Source organism: Styela clava, chromosome 1, assembly GCF_964204865.1.
Source record: "Styela clava chromosome 1, kaStyClav1.hap1.2, whole genome shotgun sequence".
In the NCBI taxonomy this organism is placed as follows: Eukaryota; Metazoa; Chordata; class Ascidiacea; order Stolidobranchia; family Styelidae; genus Styela; species Styela clava.
The window spans coordinates 12,895,853-12,913,855 of record NC_135250.1 but is presented as its reverse complement, the minus strand read 5'-3'; the positions used below and the strand labels follow the sequence as shown (position 1 = coordinate 12,913,855).

General features: G+C 35.2%; 1 protein-coding gene across 1 annotated transcript in view; it reads left to right on the top strand.

The window, feature by feature from the left end:
- The first annotated feature begins 2,804 nt into the window (after positions 1 to 2,804).
- The window catches only part of LOC120338112 (uncharacterized), a 95,397-nt gene continuing 80,198 nt past the window's right edge, over positions 2,805 to 18,003 (top strand). Inside the window, exons 1-13 of the mRNA XM_078115382.1 lie at positions 2,805 to 4,634; positions 4,935 to 5,045; positions 5,953 to 6,069; positions 6,273 to 6,464; positions 8,921 to 8,962; positions 11,026 to 11,172; positions 12,219 to 12,339; positions 12,857 to 12,959; positions 13,038 to 13,139; positions 13,970 to 14,111; positions 15,879 to 16,040; positions 16,460 to 16,674; positions 16,802 to 16,919. Coding sequence (XP_077971508.1) covers positions 4,976 to 5,045; positions 5,953 to 6,069; positions 6,273 to 6,464; positions 8,921 to 8,962; positions 11,026 to 11,172; positions 12,219 to 12,339; positions 12,857 to 12,959; positions 13,038 to 13,139; positions 13,970 to 14,111; positions 15,879 to 16,040; positions 16,460 to 16,674; positions 16,802 to 16,919 — 1,531 coding nt within the window. The 5' untranslated portion in view covers positions 2,805 to 4,634; positions 4,935 to 4,975. The remainder of the gene's footprint in view (positions 4,635 to 4,934; positions 5,046 to 5,952; positions 6,070 to 6,272; positions 6,465 to 8,920; positions 8,963 to 11,025; positions 11,173 to 12,218; positions 12,340 to 12,856; positions 12,960 to 13,037; positions 13,140 to 13,969; positions 14,112 to 15,878; positions 16,041 to 16,459; positions 16,675 to 16,801; positions 16,920 to 18,003) is intronic.

The following is an 18,003-nucleotide window of genomic DNA, read 5'->3' as shown; positions in this document are numbered from 1 at the left end:
CTCGGGGAAGCAGAGTGTAGACAGGGAGATGAAGTGATTAGGAAGTTACATTGTGGTTCCACATGTTTTGGGTTGAACAGAAATATGCAATGGGATTCAGATAGTTCTTTAGTAGCTACAACACCTGTTTGTAGAGCAATAATCATTTGTATATCATCCATGGAAAAAGCTATGTTGTGTGAGCCAGATAATAAAATACATACTGAATAGAATATGTGTCATATATAACTATAACATACGTTGAGTTCAGATATATTTTTAATTCAAGCCGGTGTGTGTTCTGTCTTAGACTTTGGCGCACGCTTCCGTCATTAACACAATACGAACTTATGCATCTTGCATATTTTCAACGACCCACCAGTGACATTTCAGGTATGAAACACGGTTCTTGATGCGATCTGCATTTTTTGTTATTCTGTACCATGTCACACAAGATATCTTAGAGCCACATGCTTTTTTATTACTGAATATTTTTAACAGACATTTTAAGTTTGAATTCGACAACTAAACTTGTCCACCGACGTGGTAAGTCTTTCTTGTTGAGCTTTCCGTGTTGGCTGGCTGTTAGATATACCAAAATGTCACTGATTTCCGCTAAGACAAACAACAAGAAGGCTGAATGAAATAAAGGATAAAGTAGACGAAATACGGAAGCGTATGCGTTCCCGCCGAAAAAAAAATCGAAGTCTGAAACCTAAATGTAAGAAGTGGCTGGATTTGTCCCGACGGGAGGCGGGGTGGTTAAATTCACTAAAGGATCTGAAAATTTAAGGAAAGATAGGTCTCTTCCGACATGCTGACATGAGGGGCATTTGAGGTCATATCTGTACCATTGAGCTGTATATACACCTCGATGTACTTGCAACACGTAAATGAATGGTGCAATTTACCCGATATTATCTTCCGCTCCAGAACAGGGAATGGGCTACTATAGCGAGAAGTATCCCGCTTTATGTATGCAGTTTGAGGTACGGTTAGGATAAGTGATATCCATTAGTCACGTACTAGCCTGAGATATATCTCACGATATAGTCTAGTAATACCGGTTAAGGTCATCTTATCATGTAAGGTGGGCGGATGTTTCAGATATTAAAAAAAGTTGGGTTGTGCTGATACTATCCAAATTGATGCTACCATGCAGCGCTTATATATATCATGCCAGGGGGATTTCTGTTACCACAATTTTACGTAATACAAGCGCGAAAACACGGAACCCCCTGCATACCGTATGAATTACCGAAAAACGTTTAGATATTTTTTCAATGGTTTCAAAGAATTTGTTTGGGAAGGAATACTTCAATGAAAAAAACGTATTTCTCCATCGCCTTTCATTAAAGTTACTACCATTCAGGTCAATTGGTATTTCAGATTTCTAGCATTCTTTTAAGTTTAGTAAATTTTGTTTCCCAAACGGCACAGTATGTGGGAAAATAATTAACTGCAGAGTAGCGTTTAGTTATTGTATGTATATCCCCCAAAATACTCTACGCCAGTGGTTCTCAACCTTTTTCAGTTCGCGGACCAGTAAAATTTCAAAATAATTTTTGCGGACCGGCGGACCTTCAAAAATTAACCAAAAATGTCATGGACACATAACAGGAAAGCAATTATGACAAAATTAGGCGGTGCAGAAACGGACAATCCAATATTTGTTGCTGTCTTTTTGTTATTAAACGTATTAAACGCTGTTCTAATGAAGTTTCTGCAAGGCGAAGTAGAGCTGTCTGAGCTGGATAATATTTTGGTGTTTGTTTGCTTCCATTTTACTATCAAACCTCGCTAAATTATAGGCCTACTGTCAAATTACCGAATGTGTGAACTGAGAATTTTTCTGTCAGGTAGGCCTATCGTTCTATGTAGGGTTAGGGTTGGGACCCCGGGAAATCAATGAAACTCAATAAAACCTTCATAAATTTAGTAAATAGCACTACTTCACGAATGCGTGGTGGAATTGACGATTATTTCATATCTCGAACACAAAAACGGTTATCTTTTTCGGATAGCTTTAGCAGTCCGAAAAGTCGAATAAACGTTTCGAAATAGTAAATGCTATGATCTTTGCCATCAAACTTTGCTCGAGCCTTGCACGAAATTTATAACATAAAAAAAAACCGTCCAACGGTGAAAATTGTTTATAACAACTTTAAACCTATTTAGTGTTTTTAGCGATAATAACTAATTGTTGTAATGAAATACATTTTGTTTGACCCTTTCATTTCTCTTGCAAGTGCCGACAATAACACTATTGAATGATTTCGGAAATGGGAGAAACATATTGAATTGTAACAAAAATGAATTAAGTTATGAAAAATTGACAATACATATGATAATAATGGGGGCGTAACGTGGAACGGCGAGCAAAACCTAAGCGCTGATCGGCGGCGCGTTTGAAGGCCACGTATTACCCGTGCGGCCGCGTAACGTTTACAATAATGAGAGGTGCTCCAAAGACGCTCTCGTAATGTAAGAAAACAGTTGTAATATCGCTAACTATTAACCATTTGTTCGCGTTCGACTATTGCACGCACTCTTTATGAGTTGAAAATGTTCGTGTTGTGTGATAGGTGTGCCGCGAATATTTAGTTAGCTAAATAGTGCGCCGCGATATAAAAAAGGTTGGGAACCACTGCCCTAGTTGCTCTAATATTTCTGTGTCGATATTACATGAAATAAATACGTGATTTTATTTTCATGCAAGTTGTTTCAATCTTTTACTTAATCCGGAACAATCCCAGGGTTATACGGCTCAATACCGGGATTTCAAAAACTGGCTTCGAAATCCCAACGCTAGTACCAGAGCTCTGCTAGTACTATATGCTATCAAACTCCTCCGCTATGACGTTAGCCGTCGTTATGAAGTCATAGACTTAACAAACATCCAGCCGTTCAGGGCCCAAAATTGGACCTCTCAACAAGTTTGGCTGGTAGGCGAATACCGGTACTACGAATCAATAAGAGTTAAAATCATAAAATTAATGGACATGCCGTCAATACCTTGTATTTTGCAATTTGCTTATAATATATTTATATTGGAATATAGGCTATTTGGTGGACCGGCAGCAAAGTTGACGCGGACCGGCGGTTGAGAACCACTGCTCTACACCCTGCTTGGCACCGTCTGACACCGAGGCACCAACGAAAGAAAGTTGGCCCCTGTTACAGGTTAATTTGCAGTAACTGAACGCATTGTTATGCCATAAACGTTGTAACATCATACAGGCATACTATTATATAGTACTATGTCGGGTTACCTGTAATACCTGTAGTTGAAATATCATGATGCAGTGATAAAAGATACAGGAGACATGGATGAATCAGACGCGTTTTGGAGTGGAAGTGGTGACTCCTCTACGGCCCATGGGCCGGGGCCACGGCCCATTAAGTTGTGCAAAGGGACTATTCACTTGGCTAACACAGACAGTCCCCAAACTCATAATAGAACTATAATGTGAAAAATCTGAACAAAATTTTGTCCTAACCCTAACCTGGTACACAATCTACAGGAGTATCCTTTTCTATAGCTTGATATTTTGCCTTATTTTTATATAAATGCTTATCGTAAAAAAAAATGGTGGCATACAGCGATTTTTTTTATTCGAATATATTGACAATTTTGTAAAAATTGAAAATTTTGGTAAGATAATTGTATTTTTCCTGATGGGACCGCGGCCCATAGCTTGATGGGCCATGGCATATGTGGACCAATCAGATGGGCCGTGGCTCCGGCCCATGGGCCGTAGAGGAGTCACCACCCCTGTAGGCATTTTGGGTGCAGACTGTGGATGGTACCATAGGGAATATTCAGATACGGTAACAATGTACCAGTCATTAGTTTGGTTCAATATAACTTCAGAACTGCGACCATCATATTGCATCAATGGTGTTACTTTCATTTTGAAAGCAAGCTATTTTCAGTTTGCAAAATTCAAAAAATCTGATTATTAATCACTTCGTTATTTCTGTATATTTGAGCGAATTTTATTAAGATTTCATAACGAGGCAAGGGGCAACTGTTGGATAAAAAGACCAAAATTACCATACAGCCATATCACTTTTCCATTTATTTAATACCGTATTGATTAGTTTATTGAATTTAATGACCTCAAGTTGGGTAAACCATTCATACTTTTCGTGCTTATGAGCAAGACAAGTGGATTTTTGGAATATGACAGTAAGCCTCAGTTGTAACTGATTTCTCATTTTCAAGATATTTCATATTTCACTGAGCTAAGTTGTAAAGAGTTGTTGACTACATTTGTTAAAGGTCAAAACACATGGCCTCCCCTTGGTCCTACTATCCTATTTAAATAACTCGTAATGCAGTAATGAATGGTCAGACAATATGGGACTAGATTAGACTCTTTTGTCCAAATCCCATGAATTTAGTCGAAAGATTTTTTAAACCATTTAATCACTTTTTTAGCAATGCCCAATCAGTTTAGATTTTTTATGGCTCTTGACTATCCTCTTCAATTTATCACATTGCATTCTACTTTCATTGCATTCTATTTTCTTTGCATAACTTTCAATTGGTCATTATTAGCCTATATGTTTTAGAAGTACAAAAGCCTGGAAGTTCAAAACATTTGCGTATTTTCGTTCGTTCATTCCTGGCCGAAGCATCGTTGAACTAGGTTTGTGTTTTTTGTGTGCTGGTGAGCAGGCACATAATGGTTCTCACGTTTCAAACTTTTCTGAAGTTTTTGCTCGTTCTCCAGAATGCTTCATTTTAATTAGTTTACACTCTGGAGTTTTAAAAATAAACTATCTATCTAAGAGAAACTGAAACCCTTTGTGTCCATAAGGACTGTGAAATTAAGATATCTTTTTTGGTAACATCGAAGACTGAGGCTGTCGTTTTTTATTTCTGTATTTACAATGACATGGTTGTGAATTTAGTTTCAGTCTTATCACAAACAAATTTTTACTTACAGATTTATGCTTTAATTATTATGTAATCAATGTTATTGGTGGTATGGTCGCCAACAAACTTGTTTGGATATTTACTGGATCTGTGATAGTACTTTCGTATTATCTGTCATATGGTGAGCAATTAATTTTCTCTCTTCAAAGTTTTATTTTTTATACAATATTCCAAAGTACACTAATAAAAAAATATCAAAATGTAGTGGTGTAATAGGAAACCCGATTTTTATATCTAAATTAATAACATAATTGTTATTAGGTGCAGCGAACAGAGGTGGATTTTTTTTAACATCATGTTTGGTAAATTGAGTCTCAAAACGCAAGACAAACATACAGGATTGAAATTTAGGAAAGTTGCCAAAACTGCAAACCAGCTTTAAAACATGAGACACAAAAATACAGTCTGGGGAATCTCACCATGTGACATAACAACGGTTCCTAATCTTTCTACCCCTGTGGGCGATAACATGAAATAAAATGACCTTTTCAAAATATGTTATATTGTTCACTTTAAATGTGAAGGCACGCATTGCGCCTTTGTTGCACTGTTTTCATTCCAGCGAAACCCCTCCAAAGTTAAAAAAAAATTCTAGCTGCACCCCTGAGTGGGTGGTATATGCATATTATTCTTATCATGCTGTGAACAAACTATAATATCACATAAGTGGTGCGTACCTGTTATGCCAAACCTATATAAACAGTGTACATTGCTGCACATTTGATTGGTGACATACTGACACTTGAAATCAGGTTGAAAGGTTGCCCATGGGTACAAGTACAACAATGCAAAAGTAGTCCATATATTCCAATCCGCTTTTCCCATATGTCCATTGCCCATACATGTACCTTGTCGACGCTTATTAACAGCCTCTGCTATATGATGGAATTCTGAAATTTGAGGAATTTTCACAGCCAAACCCACATGAGCAGCTGCCCTATCTCCAGGCTATCGCCCCCGCACTGTGTCTGTTACACTCATGCATGTCTGTTACATTCATGCACCAATTAAAATATCTTGATTTTCAGGCCAACCTGACTGTGAGGATTTCTTGATGAAGGATGTTTGTTCTGCATACTATAGTTTTGGACAATGCCACCTGTATCAAGCCAGACGGGATTGCAGAAAAACTTGCAAAGTTTGTGGTATGATATTGCTCACAGGATGTGTGACATTTATGTTATTTACATTTTTCTGTCAATCGTATGTTAGCTTTGATTTTATCTGTTGCAGAATGTGTTTTTGGGACAGAGTTAGATTTGAAATGCACCATAAAGCACTATATATTGGTAGAGACTTAGAAATTCATGTTTTCAAAGAACATTAAAATATTCATAATAAATTGCAGGGGAAGGATGGTCGACATGGTCAGAGTGGAAACTTTGTTCAGCTCAATGCGATGGTACTCAATCACGAACAAGATCATGTTTGTCAAGTGCTCTACATTGTCCAGGAGAAGATTATGAAGTACAGTCTTGTAATAGAGAAGGAGCAAAGTGTGGCGACGATCCAGATGAACTGGAAGAACCAGATGAAGAAGGTTCTTTATTTTCATTTTGGAGTATTATGTATTCGAGTATCGTCACATATTAGCCGATCCTACAAATCGTACCATGCCGTATCACAGCAAATGGTTGCAGAAGGAATTAGTGCGATCAGAGTTATGCACGTATGAGCTGACCCCCCTTAGTTTGGCAATTTTTCAATTTTATACTCAACTTATATGCAAGGGTTGTGTTAAAAACATTCAAACTCAAATTGATCAAAAAATGAAAGGTTGAACCAAAAATTGGTCAATAACATAAACAATACAGTACTTTTCACACAGTACAGTCTCATGTCTTTAGAAATTTTAATCAATGGAGGAATACGATAAATTTAAAACCACATTAACTTTCTGATTAGTAATTTGTATATTGTATAGAGAAAATAATAGTTAGGTTAGATGTATTCATCATTGTATTCATAGCATCCCTGAATATTGAATATTTTTGATCTTGTCTATAGTTACTTTGTGCCGTTGTTCGTGACGATCATCAAATTTATTCTGACATATGAAATGAGTTTTAATGAATATTTTCTATTTAAAAATAGGGATTGATAACGAATATGTCACTTCTATGGGAATATGTCACTAGGGATGGGCCGGGATTCGGATCCGGACTCGGATTCGAGTCGAATCCAGACATTTTTTGGACTCGGATTCGATTTCGCGTCCACATCATTTTCACTGAGTCCATAATCAATTCTGTTTTTACTAATTTACGCCTATGTTTGTACTTTAGCCTCTTTAAATCCCACTACATACCTTAACTAGTTAAAATTCAAAGTTAGTTGAGTTTTTGATTCGCGTAAAAATGAAACATGCCCGGGGTCAACCCAATGGGGAATCTCATCAATACCTCTTTCAATTTTAAATCAAGTTTATTACGGACAATCCTTTCGCTATGAAGGCAATGGAAAGCATGGAGAGTTTTAGAACGTTTACATGAACTACTAAATTGCAAGCAGATGTACCACAATGTATTGACGACGAGTGTCATTTCTCTACCATATGCGCACGTGACATAGTAAATTTACGGCTAGAAATATCTGGAATTATGGGAAAGCATTGTAGTCAAAAGCGATTTATTTTTCATCATGTAAGAATATCTGAAAAGCCGATCAGAATTGACGCAAGGTGGTGGGCTGGAAATCCAGTTCAGTCAAGGCACACATTGACTCACGTTTAAGTTTGTATTATGGCCGCCAAAAAGAGGAAAATATATTTTTAAAATGATTCAACAGCTATCTGCGTAACCATTAGACAAAAAATTCGAGCTACGACTAGAGCTCGACCGATATCACTTTTTGACGCCGATATCGATAATCGATATATCGACCAACTGGTGGCCGATAACCGATATCGCAATGCCGATATTATTAAAAATCATATTTTGAGCCACGCTTTCATGATGATAACTTTAGTTAATGCTCAACAAATGTTATTCTGTAACTTTTCCTGCTACTTCAATATCAGTCTAGCTATTTCCAGGAAAAAGAATTGTTAATCAGACGTTTTTAAATATAACTATGGACATATGTTAAGGGTAATAAAAAAGTATAAATTGATATATTTTAAAGTGAATCGTGATAATGATTTTTTGATATTGTGATAGCATATGTGCAGTTACATGTGAAATTTTAAATAACTTTGTTTCCAAAGACTCTCAATACCTTATTTAGTCAATAATAATAGATTAAGTTTTTATTCTGTAATTTTCAGCAAAATGATAAACAACCATCAATATAGACAAGACTGTTACCTCAGAAATTCAAAATTGAGTTTGGGGAGGTCACAAATTTGGAACTGACATTATTGCTTTGAGCTACCTGTACCATGTTTCTATGATTACTAACTCACCAGCTTCCAATCGGTTCTATTTATAGAACCACCGTTTAATGCTATTACTAAATTTGCCTTTTTCTCATTGTGTACTCTCTCAAAAACGTCACTTTATAAAACGTCATCGTTACTCCAGATGATAACTTTTCAGTTATGACCATGCATGAAATGGCTAATCATAAGACACCGGGAATTAGGAGAGACACCTTTATAACGCAAAATGAAAGCGAGAGAAATATTGGGAAACCAGTTACGCAGGGGCGAGAGCCGTTGCAGCACGCAGCCCGGCGCTTGCCGAGTATGGCCGATATGATATATCGGCAAACACGCAATATCGACCCGATATATCTGTTGGCCGATATATCGGTCGAGCTCTAGCTACATCGTATATTTGTGAGCGCACGATGCTGTAGTATGGTCAAAAACGTGTTTTTCTGCTTTTCTATTATAACGTCAGGACTCGGCAGATTCGATTCGAGTCCTTGACCTATTACTCGGATTCGTCGAATCTCTGTAATGCCGGACTCGTCCCATCCCTATTGTTTACCCCTTTGTATAGGCAAATGTCAGAACTTACTTTTTCTAACCAAAAAAACACTTGATTTTTTCAGAAGTTGATGAAGAAGAATTTTTATCTGAAAATCTGATGAAGCGTAAGTATGTGTGTAATATTTTATTACTCATTGCAACAATTTTAATGGAATTTTCATAATGGTTGTCTTGTAATTCACCTCTTTGTGATGTACATTTGGTGGCACCAAATTACCAGGGAAAAACTCACGGCGCACTATACAGAAAAAAAGATGCTGCTTTTAAATAAAACCCCAATATGTGATTGTGGTTCATCTTTTGGGAACGGCTGGTCTAGGACAAAAATTTATGGAATTCATTTGTAACTAATACTACAAGGGAACCAAGTCATTGTCTGCAAAATTGATCATGGAGAACATGAGCAATATAACGATCGAAGAAATGATCACGTAAATGCTTGGTTTCGCAGAGACCATTTTGGGAGACCGATTTCTTGCAATTTGATCTTTACTTCATTGTGTAGACGAAAAAGACCACTTTTCAACTCCACACTGGAAAAGTTTCAGCATCATTATGCTCCAGGCTGCAATCGAACTCTATCCTTGGAATGATTCCAACATAAAACAAGTTGTCAACAACATATTTTATGATAACAGCATTTGTAGCATCACCAGCTACACAAGTTCGAATATATGAGCTAGAGCTACAGAAGTTTTGAAATTACATGCCCAAGCAGCAGAAAAGCTTATATTCCATTCATGGGAAGAACCGATAAAATTGACCAGATGACACGTCTGCACAAGTGCCGGAGACATTATGAATGGCTCAGACGACTGGTCATGAAGTTTTTCATGTGGGCGAGCTACAACTCTTACGTCCTTATGAATTTTGTGAAGCCTCATCACATGAGAGGAAAAATAGTATCTACATTTCATGTTTTCCTCGGGCTATTTTTATTTGAAGGTCGCGCTGGATAAGGCAAAATGTTGTCAAAAAAATGCAAGATTGTATAACACCAAGAAGATTTAACAGATCTAAGAAGACTCCCAACTAAACGTATTACATGTGTATTTTAACCGAAAAGTGCCATCTCTAATAACAGGTGCGTCGTATGCCGCAAAATTTACTTAATTGCAAAAAAAAATAATCCCGCTGCTAAAGACAAAGAGTTGCCCAAACAATGCAAGACTATGTATAAATGAAGATACTGTGACAAATACTTATACATAGGCAACGAAAGCAACAATTATTGGTATGATTGGGATACCGAAGTACAATATTGGATTTAGAATGTATAGCAAGCATTCTTTTATCTACGTAGTATTTTTGTGTTCTTTATTGTTCTGTTATTTGCTAATGAAATCACAATCTAGGTCATATTTTGTATGTTACCACAAGTTTATGGGGCTTGAGCGGACAATCGATTTCAAAACCTAGGGCTAGGGCATTCCTACAAGTTTATGGGGCTTGAGCGGACAGTGCATTTCAAAGCTTAGTGCGAACTTTGAATGCTTGACATTGGGTTAAATAATAACATCTCAACGTAATTTTATTTTGAATATCGATACGCTCTGTTGCATTTGGGTCATATACGAGAAGTCGTGCGTGATGAGACAATGCATTACGTCATGTTGTCGTAGCAATGCAATCAAAGCTACAGAAAATCGAACATATTTAATATTTGACTATGAAATTTAAGTGACACATTGTAAAATCGTTGTGAAAGCGTCCATAGAAAGACATACAAGTTCTCTAGATATATTGTCCATTACATATTAGGTCATTTAGGCAAGAAATCAAAAAATTTTGATATTTAATATTTCAAATACTTCAATTTGCCAAATTTTCTAAGATAATCGAAATATATAGCATCTATATTTACAGTGTAAAGAGTTCAAATGACTAGCTTTCAACTTAACTTATTCAAATATCTATTGTGGTTCCTAAGATAAGCAAGCATAAAGTTAGTTGCTTTTGGCGCAAGCTGGAAAACCGGCTTGCTGGGTGAGAGAGCGTTTCTGCTTTCTGGGCAAGCCAGAAAACATGTAATATACGCAGAGAAATACAGTAATTCAGAAAGTCATTTTTCGTAGTTTCTTTTACATGACTGCTTCACCCCTGTGTTTTTTGTTGGAAATTTGTTGGCAATGTGCATCTACATTGTATAAAAATTGGAATATTTCAGATGTTTGCAATGAATATCAATTTCGCTGCACTCCTGATTCATATGTTTGCATCGATAACGATTTAATATGTGATGGATATGATGATTGCCCAAATGGTTTTGATGAAGATTTTGGTAGCTGTGCTTTGGCTACTATCAGTAACTCTTGTGAGTATTTTAAATTGACTTTTAATTTGTTTTTGTGCATTTTATGTTCAATTTTAGGAAAGTTTTGCTTATGGTTACAATGACTATAAGGGTATCAGTATATAAAACAAGATCGACATTGTTTTGAAAAGACTGGTGAAGATTGATAAGACAGCCACTCGAACTTGCTTCTAAGTGCTGAAACTTAATCTCTCTCAACGCAATGTGAAAGCCAGGGTGTTTGGGGTTGAACACTGCGCATGTAATGCTTACATGACTTAGAAACTATATTACAGGAATTGATGATGAAACACAGTAAATTGTGTGCGTCTGCGAAGATTTTTTTATCCTTCTAAAATTACCATAAGGTCCGCTATTGAATTTTTCTCGGTTTATGTTGATATATAAGCTAATAAATGTAAAGATGCTCAATCGGTTTTCTATTTTTGTGTTTTCTATTCTCTAAATTGTATTCTTTGGAATATCATACCAGACCGATGCAAACACAAGTAACCGGTACATTAAATACAATTAATATGGCACATTTTAAAGGTTCCTATTAGCCATGGATTAAGTATTTTGTGCAGCAGAAAAGTTATTGTCAGCTGAAAAAGCCTATTTAACTAGTGGTATAATCGCGACAACTGTTTCAGAAGTCCTTGCATGGGAGTTTTTGATTCGTTGAATGTCTATTCTTGAACCCTCCTTCTTGAAAATTTTGCTTTACACAATAAGTCAGTTAAAATTATACATGTCATTTACTAATCAAGACTTAAAACCTGAATGATTTCTTTTAACATGCCTAATTGAATAATGTAATGTGTTCAATAGCATATAACCTACACGCAAGAACAAGCATGATCACAATAATAATTTGCTTGTCAAATTTTGAAATGTTATTTTTGTGCATTTGGAACTCAGTGTCAACTGTATAAACTGTATGTAGATTTCTGAAGATTAATAATAAGTTAAAACTATACAACTGAGAAGTTGATCATAAAACAAACAACTAAAGTTTTTGTTTGCCAATGTACACATTTACTTGTTAAAACTGTATTTTGCATCAGCTTTTCAAATAAAGAATGAATTGATGCAAGTTTGTCTTGAAGTGGTAACTGATGATCCACTTGGTCCTGTTGATAGTGTCAGAGGATATCGAAGATGTCCAAGTGATTACAGTCCTCATAGGTGTGTTTTTTGTAAATGTATCAGGAATTTATTTATTTTTCAGTATTTTTTTGTACAAAAGGTATTTTAAGTTATATTAAAAGAAAATTTTACATTAACTCAAATATATCATAAGTTTGATTACAGTAAGAGAAACGTATGACAAAATGTGATTTCAAAGTAATTCAAAAGAGTATATTCACATAAGTATATACCAGTACTTACTGTAAAATTTTTTAATATAGCCAACTTGCTTCCTTTGCTATGCATATACAGGGTGACCCAAAACAAAAAAACTTATGAATTTCTTAATTACTTTTACGAAAAGAAGATTTATAAAACACTGACACTTATGTTTGTGTATGATTGTGTCATGAAGTTTCAGTAATCTAGGACGCTTTGCACAAAAGTTATGTTCTCTCTAGTCTAGAGTATGTTTAATTTTTGGTCACCCTGCAAGTTGCGCTGCATTGGTATTGAAAACTATATTTGTAATGTCAAATTTGAATTAATATATTTTACTATTATTTATCCAAAGAAAAAAATATACATGGCGATGGTGGAAAGGCTATAATTTGATTAATTTGTATTCCGGTGACTGTCTAACTGCTGATGATCCAAGAAAAAATTCTGAACCTTCCGTAAGTTGACATAGTTGTTATTTTTAGGTACTCGGGGCCAGTGAAGAAATATCTTTGAAATAATTTTTCTATTTTCAGGTTAGAGTGGAACCGTGTAATGATGCCATGGCAAATCAGCATTGGATGTGTGAAAACAGTACTCTCACAACATTATTGATACGATTACGGGAAGTTAATAATGTAAGAATTCCTATTGTACTGGACACAACATGGCCATCTGGATTGTTGTTGTTGTTTGTTGCTAAATTGTTGTTGTTGTTTGTTGCTAAATTGTTGTTGGGACGCCTTTTTACTGAAGTGAAAATTGCTTCTCTTCCGTAACTAATGTACCAATCTGTTTTTTTTCATTTCTTAAAGATGGGGGTAGTCACCAGGAGGTTATTCATTCTTTTTTTATTAACCTTCGGGTCCTACAAGATCGAATATTTCACCCAAGATTTTTTTCTGTTTCATTTTAATTCATGAGAACTTTTATTTATGTCAAACTCGACATTCTTGAGTCCTATGCAATCCAATGTTGCACCCAAAATTCCTCTGTTTTAATTTAATTCATGGAAACATTTATTTATGTACCGATAACATGCTGAATGTCATGTCCATCAGCCCACTAGGGAAGTGATACAACACAGGGACTAGATAATAGCATCACATGGACAATAAAGGGTTCTAGCCATTGTTGAAAATATATTTCATCTGAAATTCGGTTCTTTAACATAGGCATTTAACCTTTGTACCCATATATTTGAGCATTGTTTTCTTATTTCAAGTGTGCAGTTGTTAGATGTAGAACAAATACTAGAAACATTTAACTTTCACTATTAAATTTACATGGAAATCTTACCATTATTCATCGACTTCTGTCAACTCATACAAAGGTGACTAAGTGGGTCCCTCATTATTCTGTCTGGAATATTTCAATACTTGTAAATTATGCTAATTTCCTGTTCAAATATCATGTTATTGTTACATGCAATATCGTGTTATTCATTCTTTTTGCTCTTTTTGAAAAGAAAAATACTCCACGTTTTCTTAATCTTGGGGAAGACAACCTGGGATGGCCTCTTATATTCTCTGTTAATATGACGACAATGTCATCAATGTGGCATAAAGGACCCAAGGAACCTCCTGAAAGTATTTGTAAAGACTTGCAAGGTAATTTAATTGTTTGAATAGCCAAAGTTATGAGATATGATATGTTGAAGTAATGGATGTTAATCAGATGTCCTTGAGCATCGATTTCCTTGTAACAATGACCAACAGGCAAAAACCTACAATGACGTAGCAATTGCACTTTATGTAAGTGCTCAGACACTTCTGTCACTCAGACAGATATTCAAGCATGATAGTACAAACATTTCCTTGTTTTTGTAGTTTTGCATGTTATTTTTCAGTTTAAGGTTGTGTTTCTAAAAAATAGTTGTAAATTGAATAACCTAATAGTCATTATGGCTTTTGAGGAGCTTTAGTTTAGTTACAGTAATTAAAATTGAGTATCACAAACACAGCGATATACTAAAATTAGTTATCAATACCTGTAAGTAGGGCTGTCCAAAATCAAATAATTTTTTGTTTCGAATCGAATATTTTCGCCGAATCAAACCAAACAATCGAATATTATTGGGCAATCCTAAATTGTCTCCATTATACAATGAACGCCTGCCCTTCGATGTTGTGGTAAAGTATGTGCATCTGACTTACTGCTGGTCTTTTGCGATACCATGTTTTCAGATTCATGAAAGAAGATCATTCGCTTGCATGAACTGGTCTAAAAAAATGGAGAACTCCAAAACTAGGGTTTCGAAAACTGTTGAGTGTTGAGACTAAAAATCACACAATTCAAAAATTGCACTTTCAATTCTAATGGATTCAGTTTTAATAGGTCATGTAAAGCCTGTAGATGCTATTTTAATCCTATTATCACTAGTCTTATTATGTTTTTTAGTATAATTTTTGAAAATAAAATAGATAAAACTATTGCTCAGATTCAAAATTGCATTTAAAAAATTTGAAGCTAGTTTGCTGACAGTATTATTTGATGATTATAATATTGTTAGTGTACAACAGCCATCAAAATGCAGGAGTGCAATTACGGTACTTGTCTTGGTAAATAGATGGATAATATAGTATTGCCATCATGAGAAATTACAAATTCCACTAAAAAAAGATATTGCCATCATAAGGATCCCACAATACCTGTTTCAGCTTTGAGTTGCCTCTACCATGTTCCTATGATAACTAACTCAATATCATCAAATCGATTCTATTTATAAAACTATCGTTTTCTAACGATAATAACTTGCCTTTTTCTCCTTGTTTACTCTCAAAAATGTCATTACCGATTATAACTTTTAAGTTATGTTGACCATGCGTGAAATGACTAATCACTTGCCACTGTGCATTAGGAATGATATGTTTATCGCAAAATGGAGGCGAGAAAAATATCTGGAAACCAATTAAGCCAGGAGCGAGAGTGGTCCAAGCTCGAAACGCCTGCAAACGTAGTTTGAAGCCTTTTCCACTTTATGTACCTAATTGTAGCGATTTGAAAATTCGGTTCCCTTGGACAACCCTACCTGTAAGCGGCACATGGTTGAATAATTTTAATAAAAATGATGATTTCAAGCATGTAAACCTGTTCATAAGTGCATTGAAAACATTCTTAAATGAGCATAAAGAATCCAGCAATAGTAAAGTATAGGGAGAATTTATTTGGTGTCAAGTGTCGGGGGAAACGTCCATTACAAATCTATATATCAATTGTGTACTGTATTTATTGAATGACACACAATCAGAACAAAATCAGAGGTCAAGGATTTCTGATGTTTTGTGTTATAGAACTTGTAGCATAGCTGCATAGGCTTTGAAAATTTTATAATTTCCGTACCTGCTACTAATTGATATTCTAATCTTAATTTTCAGTTTACTGGTCAGATTGGTCAACTTGGACTGATTGTACATTAACTTGTGGTGCGGGGATGAGAACGAAGAATAGATTTTGTGTTAATGGTGTGAAGGGAATTCCTCCATGTGACGGATCATCTGGTGAAAGTGAACCTTGTAACAGAGATGTTTCATGTAAAAGTATGTCTATTACATTCAAATTTACTATTTTTTTTAATTGATTGATAATTTTTAATGTAATTAATTTTTTAATTGATCTGATAAAAGTGAACCTTGTAATAGGGATGTTTTATGTAAAAGTACTTCTTTTATTAAGACACAAAATTTTTTTACGAGCTCAATCAAGTTATCAAAGCTATTCCTCATAACTAAAAAGTACATTTTTATAATCATTTCATACACATCTAAAAAAACTGTATTTACAAATAATAAAAAGAAAATACACATAAATTGTTTCATTTCCATTTGATAATCTTTTCAAGGCTACGATTGCATTCTGGGAGAAAATTGAGTGTAGTTGAATTCACAATACAGAATATATTCACATCATCAGAATATATCTGTTCTTTAATGATCCTCTCTTCTTTGTTTGTTTACAGAGGTTGCAGGATTGAATCAGAACAGCAAATGTAGGTCTGGATTTTATATGCTTGATAATGAACAACGTGCAAAATCAACCAACGTTCTCGATCCTTCTTGTTACTCGATTAATGGGATGTTGAGTCCAAAAACGTTTGAGGCAAGAATGATCATTCATGTATTGAGTAAACCAAAAAAATTGCATATTTTAGAAGTTGTGTTCGAATTCGGTAACTAAAAAGTTTACAGAAGTCCTATGTTTATGTCAGAGTATATATGGATTCATACTGTTATATTCATAAACTTTGCGAATGTTTTTGAATTAGCTATCTTCTCATTATTAAATCTTTTATTTGTTCAAGGGAGCAGATAAGTCTTGCAAAAACCATCGTGGAACTCTTTCCAGCATGAAAACGGAAAAAAGTCAGGAATTTATAAAAGATTTAATGAAAAATTATACTGTTTCTCATGCTTATTTAGGTAAGTAAATCTGCTTGCTTGAATATTTTTATATGCTAAAAATTCAGACGCAGCAATGTTTCAATTTTTCCCCTAATACAGGATTCTTGTTAGCACTTTTTGCTGTAGAGCAGGGATGGCGAACCACTGACCCACGGTTCACAAAGTGACCCATCCTGATTTCCCGGTGACCCGAAGTCATGAATTAAAATTTTCAGTGATAAAGATATTTACAAACGAAGCCTTAATTAACCTGTTTCAGACGCTCAATCGAGCCCAATTTTGAATACATTTTTATTAATGTCATACGACCCCCAAAATTTACCCAATATACAATAATTATATACCATTGGAAAGGTATTTTAGAGTACTATACGCTAGATGTCACTGGAGGACCGTAAACTAAAACACCTCTTTCGAGAGGTCTCTCGTAACGTCAAAAAATAACAAAAATATTTACACTTTCTCATTCTATCAGCTGTTGGACGTCTATCGCTATTGTAAAGCTGAAATGTGACTATACAGTTGACTGCACATTGGTTTTCTCTTTCATATGATACTAAACGCTTTTCCATAGCGCGCGTTGTTCAAGCGTTTTGGAAATTTTCCGTTTGAGAAGTCACCACATCGAATCAGGCCAGGCTAAGCTTGATAGATCAATCGGTTGTTTGTTTGTGCTTTATCGCGTTGAAAGCTTTTGTGAGTCATAATAAAACATTTATTATGAATCATAAAAGCTTATAATCGTCAGACAAGGAGAATTTGCGAGATAAAAGGCCTAACTTTTTTTCGGTGAGGCAGCTGCGATCAAACGACTCGATATTTTTATAACTTCCTGACGTTGTGAGATGTCCACTCTCCTATGTTATGTAGCATATAAAATGACCTTCAAAATAAGACCTTATCATACTAGCTTTTGTTATTGGTTTGCGCGCAACGCCAAGGTTTATGGAATCATTTTCTTGTTGTGCGACGTTTTTATATCGCAGCGGGAAGTACACGCGTGATATGTAAGCGAAATTTTATCACTTCTAAATGTCATACAAGGTTCATCCTCATATCGTTGTGTGGGGAATAAGATTTCCTTTCAAGCAAGACCATAACA